Source organism: Drosophila ficusphila, unplaced genomic scaffold, assembly GCF_018152265.1.
Source record: "Drosophila ficusphila isolate 14025-0441.05 unplaced genomic scaffold, ASM1815226v1 contig_286, whole genome shotgun sequence".
Lineage (NCBI taxonomy): Eukaryota > Metazoa > Arthropoda > Insecta > Diptera > Drosophilidae > Drosophila > Drosophila ficusphila.
This window is the reverse complement of record NW_025064189.1, coordinates 2,449,834-2,463,131: the sequence shown is the minus strand read 5'-3', so window position 1 is coordinate 2,463,131 and position 13,298 is coordinate 2,449,834. Positions and strand designations below refer to the sequence as shown.

At 38.5% G+C, this 13,298-nt stretch overlaps 4 protein-coding genes across 4 annotated transcripts; all 4 read right to left on the bottom strand.

Annotated features, from left to right (window-relative positions):
• Positions 1-63: 63 nt before the first annotated feature.
• LOC108089412 (huntingtin-interacting protein 1-related protein) lies at positions 64-4,865 on the bottom strand. The gene is made up of 8 exons (XM_017187612.1): positions 4,569-4,865; positions 3,358-3,779; positions 2,566-3,296; positions 2,392-2,501; positions 1,592-2,338; positions 1,104-1,539; positions 636-1,040; positions 64-581 (listed from the first exon to the last, which is right to left on the bottom strand). The coding sequence occupies exons 1-8, from the start codon at positions 4,602-4,604 to the stop codon at positions 94-96; spliced, it is 3,375 nt and encodes a 1,124-aa protein (XP_017043101.1). The 5' UTR covers positions 4,605-4,865; the 3' UTR covers positions 64-93.
• A 349-nt stretch (positions 4,866-5,214) lies between these two features.
• Positions 5,215-7,413, bottom strand: LOC108089532. Its single transcript, XM_017187867.2, is given in 4 exon segments — positions 5,215-5,407; positions 5,410-6,613; positions 6,679-6,756; positions 6,808-7,413. Coding segments are annotated over 4 exon segments (1,797 nt in total). The 5' UTR covers positions 7,239-7,413; the 3' UTR covers positions 5,215-5,323.
• A 1,290-nt stretch (positions 7,414-8,703) lies between these two features.
• Positions 8,704-9,989, bottom strand: LOC108089533. The gene is made up of 4 exons (XM_043207739.1): positions 9,602-9,989; positions 9,473-9,543; positions 9,137-9,414; positions 8,704-9,073 (listed from the first exon to the last, which is right to left on the bottom strand). The coding sequence occupies exons 1-4, from the start codon at positions 9,903-9,905 to the stop codon at positions 8,809-8,811; spliced, it is 918 nt and encodes a 305-aa protein (XP_043063674.1). The 5' UTR covers positions 9,906-9,989; the 3' UTR covers positions 8,704-8,808.
• A 110-nt stretch (positions 9,990-10,099) lies between these two features.
• LOC108089530 (putative mediator of RNA polymerase II transcription subunit 26) lies at positions 10,100-13,253 on the bottom strand. The gene has a single exon (XM_017187865.1). It carries the CDS (start codon positions 13,206-13,208, stop codon positions 10,290-10,292), a length of 2,919 nt encoding a protein of 972 aa, XP_017043354.1. The 5' UTR covers positions 13,209-13,253; the 3' UTR covers positions 10,100-10,289.
• Between the last annotated feature and the right edge of the window lie 45 nt (positions 13,254-13,298).

Sequence of the window (13,298 nt, the reverse complement as noted above, 5' to 3'; positions counted from 1 at the left end):
AGTGTAAATATTGTGAATATATATTATTTGTCATGATGTGCATTAATAAAAAAAGATAGTCTGTAATGTTAGTAACGTTAATAAATATAGTATTTAATAATCTGCATTTTTGTAATGCTCTTTTCGAAACGCTGAGAGTTTTAGTCGCTGCATTTGAAGAACTTGTTCGGTTTCGAGAACTTTAACATGGATTTCCATTTCCATCGTTTTAATTTGGGATGGGGTTAACTTTGCAAGTTCTAATTCACTTTGTTGCTCCAGTTGGGAGTTGCAATCCTTAACGGTGGCAACGAGAGTTCCAGTTGCCTGTGTTACGCTTCGCGAGGCCTTTGTTAAGTCCGATAGCTTTTGACTGTTCCGCTCCGCCTTAACTTTACTCGCTATAACCATTTGGGTAGTGCAGGCTGCGATTTCCTGGGCAGCCACAATGAGCTCAAAGTTTTTACCCGACTCACTTTCAATGGCTTTGTTAGCTGCTTCCACCAAATAGTTAGCAGCCTTTGCCACACTCTTTGAAGCTGATATTAAACCATCAGACCACTGACTATTTCTCCTATAAAACTCGTTGGCACTTGCATTTCCTAGAAGAAGAAAAAATTGAGTATCATGACTAGATATTTCAAATTCGTAGCTACCTTTTTGGGAGGCAACAATCTCGTGTTGCAGAAGACGTGATTTCTGGATTAAGGCCTTTACACATTCCATCAACGTGGTGCACGCGTCCACAATTTTTCCGTTTACCTCCAAATTGGTTTGGTTATCCTTCTCACGAGCCTTGGCAAGTAGATCTGTTATTTTAGATGCTGCATCATCGATGGCAGCGTCCATCTCGCGGAGCTCTATTTCAAGAAGTTTGTCCAGATCGATTTTTTGTTCAAAGGTGGCTTTAATCTTCTCAATTAGCTTTCCTATATCTTTCAGCTTTGCTTGTATATCATTAATAGTTTTTTGCCTTTCGGCGTCCTTTGTTTCATTGTTTAATAAATATTGAAACAGTTGGCAGACGTCTGTACATATCAACGATGTTTTCGCAAAAATCTCTAAAAAGAGTTTAAAAATACTCCTTTAAAATAAGTATTAATGATTTTGTTGGATAAACGTACCTTGACCCGTTTCAATTGCGGTAGTTGTTTTGTAAATAACATCGCATTGATCGTATAACTTTATGAATATATAGCCCAAAAACATAACATCTTTCATTCCTTCCGTTGAGACGACAAAATTTAAAGCGGAAGAACTGTTAAATTTGTTAAGAAGGATTTCCATTTCACTAATTATGTTGGGTATCGCATCCAATGGTTGCTGTTCCGATCCGCTTAATTTTGAGTTACAGATTTCTTTAACAGTTTTGATAACCAATTTTCTAAGATCGCTTAAATCGGAATTGCAAGTTTCGAGTGAACTTGTCACAGAATTAATTTGTTGCGTTGCTTGCGTTAGTTTGTCCTCTGTATTCGTGAGTTTGCTTTGCAAATCCTCGTTACTTTGACCCGCTAAATTAATTTCCTCCCTTAATTGTTGAACAATTATCTGGGTATGCTGTAAATAAATGTATTAATTTAGAATCTCATTAGTTTTTTATTTAGTTTACCTCTAATGCAGACTCTTTTTGCTCCAATTTATTTGTCGTTTGTTGCAACTGAGCATTTAGTGCATCGCTATTTTGTTTGTGTTCTAAAACAAGTTCGTCTATTTTAGTTAGGAGCAATGCCTTCTCCGCTTCAAAAGCCTTAGAATTGTTTTCGATTTCCACTACCTTTAAGCTGATTTCACTTTCGGCGGTGGATAGCTTATTCTTAACTTCGTTTAAATCTTTGTCCTTTTGCTCCAAGTTACTTTTAGTTTGAAGTAGTTCGGCGCTTTGCGCATCCGAATTATTTTTGCTTTCCACATTTTGTTGCTCCAACTTAGTTAAAAGCAATGCTTTTTCCGCTTCGAAGGCTTTTGTTATATTTTCGATTTCTTGGCTCTTAACAGTAATTTGGCTTTCGGCGTTTAAGAGTTTCTCCTTCGTTTCATTAAGAGTGACATTAAGCTCCTCTACTTTTAAACAATTTAACCTCAAGTTTTCGGAGGTGGAGTTAATATCTAGTTCTTGAATCTCTTTTTGCTTAACAACGTCGTCGAGTTTTTCCTTAATTTCGTTTTTAATCGCTTCCAGCTGTATTACTTTTTCCTTGTGCTCTTCAATTTGCTTTTGCAGAGTTAAGTTTACTTTCTCTTTTTCTTCAACGTTTCCTTTAATTTTGGCAATTTCGTTGGATAGCTCCTTGGTTTCCAACAATAGCTGAGAGTTAACTTGCTTCTCCCTATTTAAAGATTTGTTGCAATCACTTTGCTGAAAATAATTGATATTAATATTTTAAAACTGAGTTTGTTTTTTTCTCTTACCTCTCTCAACAATTGAATGTGCTCATCCCGAATTTTAGTGTAAAGTGTCTTTAGTTTGTTGAACTTTTCCGAGGATAGCTTATGCTTCTCTTCTTCCTCCATGGCTTTTTCTGTAAATTAATTAAATATTAATTAATGAATTTTAATATTGCTTTTATGTAGTGTATATCTTACGCAGAAGAATCGGATTTTGGTTTAGTTGCAGCTCAAGATCATCGTTTTGCATCCTGAACGTTGCGCACATTTCCCTCGCCAAAACCAAATCATTTGATAAGACGGTATTGTTTTGCTGCAACTCTTGAATGTCGTTCCTATAACTTTGTTGCAGCTCATCAAAATTTTTTTGAAGGGAAACCAGTTTGAATGAAAGTTCCTCAATGCCAGCCTCTTTCTCACTTATTATTCCCTCCAGCATACTTAATTGCTGTTGGGCTTGACTAAAGGCTTCTGATTCGTGATTGTTAGTGTCCACAAGGTCTTCGACTACAGGATCAGGTTCCTGGGGAACATGCACTACTGGCGGTACATAACTGGTAAAATCATTTTGGGATTTGAAGTTAGGACTTGAGTCCGGCAATTCCGGAACTGTTATTAAATCCTTGAAATACTGCAGAGGCCGCACGTTGTTGTAAAAACTTTTTAACTTAAGAAACAAACCATGAAACCGATCTCGGTGACCGGAAACAACATCGTAAGGTACGCCGTCGTGCAATTTAAACATAAGTCGAACACTTAAGTCGTAGAGAGCATTTGAATCCTGGATAAGACAAACTATTGGTGCTAATCTACATTGTCCTTGTGGCGTCATCGACGACATTCTATATTTTTCCATTGAAGAAAATATGGTTAGCTGCAGGGCAATTATATCCTCCAAGTAGTCAAAAATCTCCACGCACAGTTGGAAGCTAAAATCATATTTTTTTAATTAAATAACATAAAAAATGTTGTATTTTCAAGCTTGCTTACCAGTAATTTAAGTCCCGGTCGACTGCAATAAAAAGTTCGGTGAACGAAATGTTCAGGGATCCGGGAAACATTCTATTTTTGTCATGGAAATTTAATTTGGTGGCCAGAAGCTTGCTATAAGCCTGTATACAGCATCCGATATCGTCCTGCAGAAGTCCCCACATTTTCCCCACTTCCAGAATCATTTTCTTGTGGCTCTGGGAATGCCTTATCGAACTTTCATGGGCCTCTCGCAAGACCTTGTGCAGAAGATGCGAGAATTTCCAGGCGGTAAATCTGCTCTGCATCAAAGGCTGCCGGGATATAATCATCCAGAATGTTTTGGCCTCTTTGGCCTTGTGGATCATAATAATAATGGAGCGGGCATGTTTGGTTTTAAGTGGCGCTTCCAGGCCATTTAATGCTTTTGATACGCTGACGTTCTGAAACGGGAAGTTAAGATAAGCTGTTTACTTTCTGGTAGTTTTTATGGTAAACAAAATGTAATGTAATGAATTTAAGAATGTATCGGCTTTGTTTATAATTAATTTTGTTATCAATCAGTAGGGTTTTTTTTTCAAGATATCAACCACTTTTGACGCAACAACCGAAACTATTTCTAATGGAATTTCTGTTGAAGAGTGATTCATTATTATACTACTATATGGTGTGTAAAACTGTATTGGACACCATAAACAAGCTTTAAAGAATATATAAATTCGAAAAATGTACAACTTGAATGGGAGTTCAATTTCTAAACCCAGGTAATCTCAAGATCGGCATTCTAAAGATAAATAAAAAGTGTTCTTTCCCATCTTATCTCGCTGGTGTTCAGGTGCCTTTGTGTGCAGATTTAAACATTGACAAACGTTGATGTGGATCACACATAGCATTCATTGCAGTTTCTAGTTTTCTGGGTCACCGCCACTCGCAACCAGCGGAGAAACTTTAAATTAGCATGTGTGTCTCTATTCGTGCGAAAACTAAGTGATATTTGGTGCTCCCAAGTAAGATCTGTTTCAAGGCCAAATTCAGGCTTAAAGTGAAATGTTAATGCAAATTAAATGGCGCGGATGACTGTATGCACAAACGTTTGTACATGTGATGAATTTGCTTATTTACACTGCACACGGTATATGACAACACCCGCATTTGAAAGCATTCAACTTGTGTGTGTATAAAGTAGTTCACATTTTTTGGGCGGTTAAAGTTGGGAGCTACAATTTACGTACCAAGTGGTAAAAATCCTTCTCGGCGTGAGTTGCCATTGTTTACTGACAATTCTTGTCGTACTTGCTGAACAAATTCGAATCATTCGCAGCGCGATACAGTATGTGCATTAGAGCAGCAAACACATTGGAAATGGGAGTTATCTTATCTTATCAACAATGTTGGCCATTGTTTTTGTATTGGCCACACTCATATCCATTCAGAACTTCCAGTGTGAGCGTGTGTATTTACGTATACTTCAGTGTAAGTTAAAATTAGTCATATAAACAAATGTTGTTTTCGTTTATCGATAAAATTTAATAGCGGTGGTAAGTCTGGTTGCGATGTTATCGCGTTTTATGGAATCGTTTTATGGTTTTTTACGATACTGATAGTTTTGTTCCATTGCCTTTCGTTTCCCTTTGAATTTGGGCGCCAAAAAATGTACAAACTTTTTCAATGGAAAACTTTAAAAGGTACCCCTAAAAACTAAATTTAAATAGCACTACGTTACTAAATTATTTTTACCCTTTTGAAAAACAACACTAAAAGCACGCTTTTTAACTCAATTTATTGAAAATTTTGTTATATGATACATTCCGACTGATCGAAGTCATCCAATCTTACATTTTGCTGTGGGCAAAACATCGTTCGTGGATTTTGTTGTTGAACTTGATACTGGTTCTGCATCAATGTAAATTGTTGATTGGGGGATGGAACTGTATTCATTACAAATTGCTGTTGAAATTGATTGCTATAAGGATAAGCTGGGAGTCCGCTAAAACACTGCTGGTGAGCCTGTAACGAATGAAGAATTTCGGGTCGCAAAGAAGGCGGTTGAAAGTTTGAGTCCATGCGTGATATATTATACTTTCTAACGGTTTGATCATAGAATCCCGGCGGAAGAAGTTTAATGTTCTCTGTTAATGATTGACAGCCAGAATGGTTAGAATTTAAACCTGCAGGATAACATGGACCCTGAACAGGCTGATAAATGCGGATTATTTGCTGGTAAGGATTCGCAGTCTGCCCTGGATGCGGCTGAAAAGAACTCTGCATAACTGGTGCTAAAACTGGTGACTTTACAGTTCTCAATTGATCTCGTGGATCTATTATGTAATTTTCACCAGTATTTTGTGGAGCACTCATAGAAACCTGGGGTGGTAGCGACTGAACTGTTTGCTGTGATACCACAAATCCATGCTGGAGATTCGGGGGAAGTCCCGTATATTGCTGAGAACGGAAGTAACTGGGAGGTTGTCCACAAGTTTCAATGAGATTTTCTCTATTGCAAGGCGTTTTTGTCTCAAGGAGAACTGAGTTCTCAATAGGAGTTTCTCGGCTTTTAATATCCGTACTTTTCTTGCTGCGCAGTTTTCGTGGTTGCATCAGGGTTTCAACCTCAGTCGAACTCATCGTGGCATTGGATCGAGCTACGAACTCGGAATTTCCATCGGGTTTTATCCATGTTAAGCCGGTAGTATTTGATTGGGTTGTAGGATACCTTGCAGAATTGTGTACCCTGGGGTGAAGATCTTGGTTGTCTCTATCATAATTGTAAACCGATTGACTATGAGAACTAGGTTGTTCGAAATATGTCTCTTGATTGCCTTGAGGTTGTCGATAAGACGAACGACTTTCACTTGTATATTTGTCCTTTTTAGATCTTTGATGTTTGGTGTTAAATGAAGGTCCATAGCGAGTTGAAGAAATTGATCTATCTTCGGGAATCCTGTGAAATGTTTGGTCTATTTCCGATTCCGTTGGTTTCTGTCTGGTATGTGAAGGACTAGATTCCTCATTTGGTTCATGCCTTTCACTCATAGGAACATCAGTCCAAGTACAATAAGAACTTTGTTCATATTTACTGTGAGGCTGGACAACAGAAGTACTCAAATTTGAATTCATTGGCTTTTCCTCTTGGTTAACGTAAACATGGCCACCATTCCCTCGACTTGGTGGAGTATTCTGGTTTGGTTGATTCCTGGTTAAAATTCTTTTTGTAGTTTCTGTCGCCATTTGCAATTGGTTAGAATTTAACATAGTTAAATTTAGCTGTAGGTTTTCCCTTAAAAATTATATCAAATGGTTAAGAAAATAATTGATAATCTATAAAATACGAATTTTTCTCACCACTCTTTCAGTTCGGAAACGCCTACCATTTCCTGGCTATTAACACGAAAAGGCACCAGTACTATGGGTGGACTTATTCTAGATATTAAATTATTTAGAAAATCCAAAATTTATTATTAAATCACTTACCTTATTTGCTCCTGCTGTGTCCACATCACATCTATTGGGATACAATTTGCATCCTGTGCTTGGGTAGAATTTAAAGATTCTTCTTGATTTTTGAGTTCTTTTAATATATTGGCATTTATACTATAATCTGCAGTTTTACATTCAGAACAAGTAGTTTGTGAGGTTTCCTTGCAATCATTTCCCATTTCGCAAAAAGTGTAGCCACCCATTTCATATTCATCAGTTTCGCTTTCGCAGGTTTCGTCCTGAAGTACAAGTACATTTTCAGGACTTTTTCTAGGATTTCTAGAGAAAAGCGACGCTGTGTGCTTGCTAATAGCTGATTTATAAGAACTATTGGTATTCTCGCTTTTAACACGTTCAAGTATCCAATATTCCGGGGCCGATTGTGAGCGGGGCCTCTTTACATTTTTATGTTCTGATTGTTGCATATTTGTATTTTTCCAAACAGGAATATTACTCAATTGTTCTTCAATTTCGCTCTTTGAAGTCACAGGTAAAGTTTCCTCATCTATCTGACTTTGAGAATCTTTATTACTCGAATAGTTTTGACCAGAGCTCTTACTGGTGCAACTTTTTTCAACAGTCCGAAATGATTCTGACAAACTACTTTTGGAACTTTTCCTCATAACTTCCAACTTTTTATTGTTCTGGCTATTGGGAGCATAAATATCCTTTTCAGATTCCTTTGTGTTCTGTAAACTTTTTGGCTGAGAGTTTCTTTGACAAGCCGATTTTCTTGAATGATTACTAATATCACTTCCCCTTTTATTTACCATCAATTGTTCCTGGTTTGTTCTTAGGCCTTTTGACAAATTGTGTTGTGTTTTATCCGAGCTTCTGTTTTTAGTTACTTCATTTAAGCTAGATGGGCTTCTGGAAAAAATTTCTCCGCCAGAACTTATGCGATTATTTTGATATCGATTAGGTTTTCCACATCGTATATTATTAAGAGACTTTTGTAAACTAATAATTTCGCTTTCTTCCGGTGATTTATTTGATTTCGAACTAAAAGAATAAAGAGAAGTTGAAATTATAGTTTCAGAACTTCTAGTAGATTTATGCTCAAACGATTTTTCCGATGATGAGAAGGATTCTTTGCTGTCCTTATTTATATTTTTCTTTGATAAGAAGTAATTTGGAAATTGGCGTTTGGATGGTTGAGAATTACTCGTTTTATCAGATGCTTCGTACGAGCTTATAGTTTTTGTTGTTTTTAAGGACTCTTTAGAAGAATCAAACCTATTCCTGTTCATTGACTTGTTAACCTGGAGATTTTGACTTGACTGCCGTGGTATTTGTTTTACACTTTGTGGCATAGATATTTGGTAATACTTTAAACTTGCATTGGAATTTTTCTTGATCTCATTTTTTGGCAAACAGTATTTTTCTTGGTCTACAGATATCAGTTGGTTATCAATTATTGGGTCTTTAATTGTAGTTGAAGTACACATCTTGCTATCAGGCTTCGGTTCTTCAGATTGTAAGGCTGGCCAGGGCATTATTTTTATAAAATGTGGTAAACTTGGTGAAATAGTTATCCGAGGAGGTGATTTTAAAATAGAATCTGTATTGTCAGGTTTCTTGGATTCTTCAGCGACCTCAGGTTGATAAGATGGCGTTACTTCTGCAATATTGGATAACTTACTTTCGTTTCTGCTTTCTGATATTTTTCGAGGTTCAATGCCAAATTTTAATTTAGGTCGGAATTTTGGTAAATCCTTTTTTATTTTCTTGGGCTTGGAAATTTTTTTCGTTGTTGATGTTGTTTGTTGTTCATTTTTGTCATCATGATTAAGTTTCACATCCGTTGTATTTTTTTCCTTTTGAAGAATCCTAACACTTGTTGATTTCTCGGCGAAGCAACGAAAGATTTTCTTTTCTTCAAATGATTTTTCGGCCAATTGACTTCTAATTTGCTCCAGACAACTTAAGACGGGATCGGATTCTTCTTCAATTGTTTGAGTGGATATTTCGCATGGACAAGATTTTTTAGCTCGCCTAAGTCCTTTTTTTTCTCGTAAAAGTTATTGATTTACTGGATAAAGAATTAGATTCTAAAGTTGGCGGTTGGTAAGCTTGCGTCAATGTGAAATCAAAGAGCCAAGGAAGTTCTAACTTTCTATCCTCCTGGATATTTCCTGCAGGGACTAGAGCTCTACAGTTCTCAGAGTTAGCTTTGCTAGAAAATGACCGGCTGCCAAAGAGACTATTCATATTAATAGGCAACGGAATATTCACTCGAAAAGGTAAATTGCAATCGAACCTAAATAAACAGATGGTTTTTGTTAAGTTAGGAATTAGTTGTATATAACAGAAGACAACTCACCAAATACCATCTGCATCTGCATCTCCGCCAGTTGATCTTGTAATCATTTTACTACTTATATTTTTTTTGTTTTTCTGTTTTGATTTTAACAAACTTCTTCGATTTTCCATTTGTTCCGGCTTTTGTTTACGACACTTTCTTTTCGTAGCCTTTTCCTCCAAAGGCTTCTGGTTCTTTTGCACAGGTTTAAATGAATTTGCTTTTCGTGATGTACAGGCACATAATCTTGAGCTGGATAATAGTTTTTCTTCCTTAGAATTGGAACGTAAGCACGATCCCTGAATAGAAGATTACTTACAAAACACATTAAAATATTTTATAACTTAAAACTCCTACCTTATTTCTTTGGCTGTCCTGATTCATTAAAGAACTACTTGTTTTTGGACTCACTTTAGAAATCTTTTTACCTGAAAAGAAATGAAACATTTGTTTTAATTTTATTATGGATTTTACCAAAAGGTTTACCAGTTGAATTCATTTGCGGAGCTACTTTCCCAACTTGTCTCTTTTTTGCAACATTTTTTATATACTCCGAATTCCTATTACCACCCATCTTTGGTGCATTTGGTGTTTTTTGTAAAAGTGGACACTTTAATACCCAGTTTAGGGGAGGATATGCTTCTTGCTCCGTACCATCGATATCCAATAATTTATCCCCACAACAACAGCAAGGCTTATATCTTTTGCCAAAGCAATTATGCATTTTTTGACGACAGCATGAATAGTGGCATTTCTGCAAACCGCCGCACACTTGATTTAAATTACACATTCTTCGATAAATATAAACTCAAAAGGGTTTCTTTCCCCTCCGACTATACCTTTAATAAAAAAATCTGTAATTTGAACGAAATGGGACGTGCAGCTTTGGCTCTCAGCTTGTCGTTTTCAAATCCCAAAAGCTTGGATAATTTTGAATTTTAAATTGAATTTCGATTTCTAAACATTGACAAAAAACTCAAATAGTAAGGTTTTAAATCTAAACTTTATTGAAAGCAAGTTTTCAGACTCCATTGACTCGCCTAAATTTTAAACGGAAGAATTGCACAACTTAGCACTTTTTAGAACCTTTATTCGTAAAGTATCTCACCTTGAAGGACATTATTTTGCTCTATTCAAGGTGAGTTACTCTACAAACTTTGGAGGTTGTAAGTTATTAGCGTGGCCAACATCGCGGCATCATGAATCGCATTTGAGCATATCGCTGGCAGCAACAACTTGGAAAGAAGGCTATGGCATTCGTACACGACTTGGATGGAGAAGCTTGATTGCATCTCACAGGTTGCTGATGTTGTTGGCAGCATGACCGCTGAGATTTCTGCTGACAAGGTGTTGGCTTTTGAGGCGGACAAGGTGGGCATCTACCGCATTTTTGCTGGCAATTCCTGGGCTTTTGCTGGTGATTGAAAGGCATTTGCTGAATTTGATGGGAAGAAGTCATTGGCTGTTGCTGGTGATTGAAAGGCATTTGCTGAATTTGCTGTGATTGAGAAGGTGGCATTGGGAACTGCTGCGGAACAGGACTCATTTGCTGGTGCAAAATTGAATCCGGATGTTGCTCTTGAACGGGAGTCATTTGCTGGGACAAATTTGACTCCGGATGTTGCTCCTGAATGGGACTCATTTGCTGGGGCAATAAGGACTCTGGCTGTTGGTCAAAGTGGGGAGTTTCAGTGCTCATCGCTAAGGCCATAGGATACAGCCCATGCTGCATGTCTTGTTCGGGTGTTTGAGGGTCTGTGGGTGGGGATCTATCCCTTCCCAAATTGTTCGAACCCAAACTTGGACATGGAAAAGGTTGCTGCCCCGACAGTATTGAGAAATTCGGAATACTATTGCCATCCTCATCGCAAGCTCCTGCGTAAGGATCGCCCTCATTTGGTTCTTCTCCTAAGGCTCCCATGAACTGAGTTTCTGGCGCCCAACCTGGGACTTCGGCGGCATTCTGAGTGATGACATGCATCTGCCGCACTCTGGTTGCCCCACAGGCACTATTCAACTGCAGTTGAATCTGGGCAATCTGAGCCTGCGCCGCCAGCATTTGCTGCTTCAGCTCCTCGGCCAGCATTTCAGTGAGGCCATAGTTGTTTTCCTGAATGGGTTGCTGTTGCACATGTGGCGTTTCTTGCAACCGCAACTGCCTTTGCTGAACTACACGTTGCTCCTGCTCAATTGGGTTTTCTTGCTGATAGGAATACATATTCTGTGGCGATTGTTGCATCTGAAACTGCCTTTGTTGCATTTCTGTTTGCTGCTGCTCAATTGGGTTTTGTTGCTGACAGCAAAACATATTCCGTATCTGTTGCATTTGTTGTGGTTGTTGCATCTGCAGTTGCATTTGTTGCATAGCTGGTTGCTCCTGTTCGGTAATGTTTCTTTGCTGAAAGGAATACATGTTCTGCGGCTGCATTTGCTGAGTTGGTTGATGAGAATTCATTTGTTGCTGCATTGACAGTTGTTGATTGAAGGCAAAAGAGTTCATTGGCTGATTTTGACATTTAAGACATCCTTTTGGCCTATTGTTGCATGGCTGATTTTGCCGGCATTTCGGTTGTTGCTGTTGCATACAAGGTTGTTGCTGTTGCATACAAGGTTTTTGCTGTTGCATACAAGGTTTTTGCTGTTGCATACAAGGTTGTTGCTGCTTAAAACATGGTTGTTGTTGCTGAAAGCAAGATGGTTGTTGCTGAAGGCAAGGTTGTTGTTGCTGAAAGCAAGAAGGCCTTTGCTGGCCATAGCACGATCCAGGCCACCCTCCATTCTGTGGCTTTTGAGGACATCCAAATGCTTTCTGACCCTGGCAGTTCCATTGCGATTGGCACCCCTTGCATTTGGACTGCGATGGTGTTGCATTGTTCGTATTATCATCCCCACAATCGATACTCAGGAAGTGAGCCTCTGTGACCTCGCAAGCGGTAATAATTTCCGCCTCGCCCATAACTTGTTCTTCCTGATCGCAGATGGTAACGAAATTTCCGCAGTTGGGAACTCCTGCCTGGAACCATTGAAACGAACTAGGACGATGTCGCGTAGGATATTCTCCCCGAAAACATGGATAAATCTTGGAGTTCGAAACCTCCAATGGTTTCTGTTCCACTGGCTTTGATTCCTTCGGTTCCTCGATGATTTTAACATTTCCTTTGCTATTAAACACACTACTTGCCATGGAATTTGTTGGGGTTTGTATATGATTACTCTCCTCTGAATTTCTTTGAGTTTCTTGTACAGAACTTTTCTGGGATTCACGAAGTGAATTGTTTCTGGTTTCTGGATTTGAGTTTTGATTGGTTTCTGGATTCAAGTTGTTTTGATTACCCTCCACTGAATTTATTGGAGTTTCTTGTGTTAAACTTTGCTGGGATTCACGAAGTGAATTGCTTTTGCTTTCTGGATTTGAGTTGTTTTTGCTTCCTGGATTTGAATTGTTTTTGCTTTCGGGATTTGAATTGTTTTTGCTTCCAGGATTTGAGTTGTTTTTGCTTTCGGGATTTGAGTTGTTTTTGCTTTCGGGATTTGAGGTGTTTTTGCTTCCTGGATTTGAGTTGTTTTTGCTTCCCGGACGTGAGTTGTTTTTGCTTTCGGGATATGAGTTGTTTTCGCTTTCTAGATTTAGGCTTTCTCTGGATCTTGGGGTGTCTACTTCATTTACCATTTCCGGTGTCCTTTCGAACTCCTCTTCTCTGGCTTTTGCTCTGGCTGTTGGGGAGTCACTCATTCGCTGGATGGAGTCCAAATAGGACTGTCTAGTTCGATCGCTGTTCTCGACTTGTTGAACCGGCATTCCCGCCTTCAATCTAATGGGTCGTTTGGTTTTAATCCCTGATTCCGGAGTTCCCAGGGATCTGCAGCCACTAGGTTGTCTGCGATGTCGAAGTGTTGATGGGCAGGAGGATCGGGATCGTGTTGTTTCTATCTTTGAAGGAAGACTGTGGACCAGGGTGCGCAGCAATTGGTTTCCAATGCGCTCATTTGCCTGCTCCGGTGATAAATCCATCTTGCCCGCCATTGTTCTCCTCGACGGACTGGCATGACGCCAATAAGGACTTGGCCTAGTTGTCCGCAACTCGTTGGGCATTTTTCACTTTTAAAGCAGCACGAGTTTTCAAACAATTGTACAATACTTCCGTTTAAATTTGCTTTATGGCATGACATTTAATTTTGTATT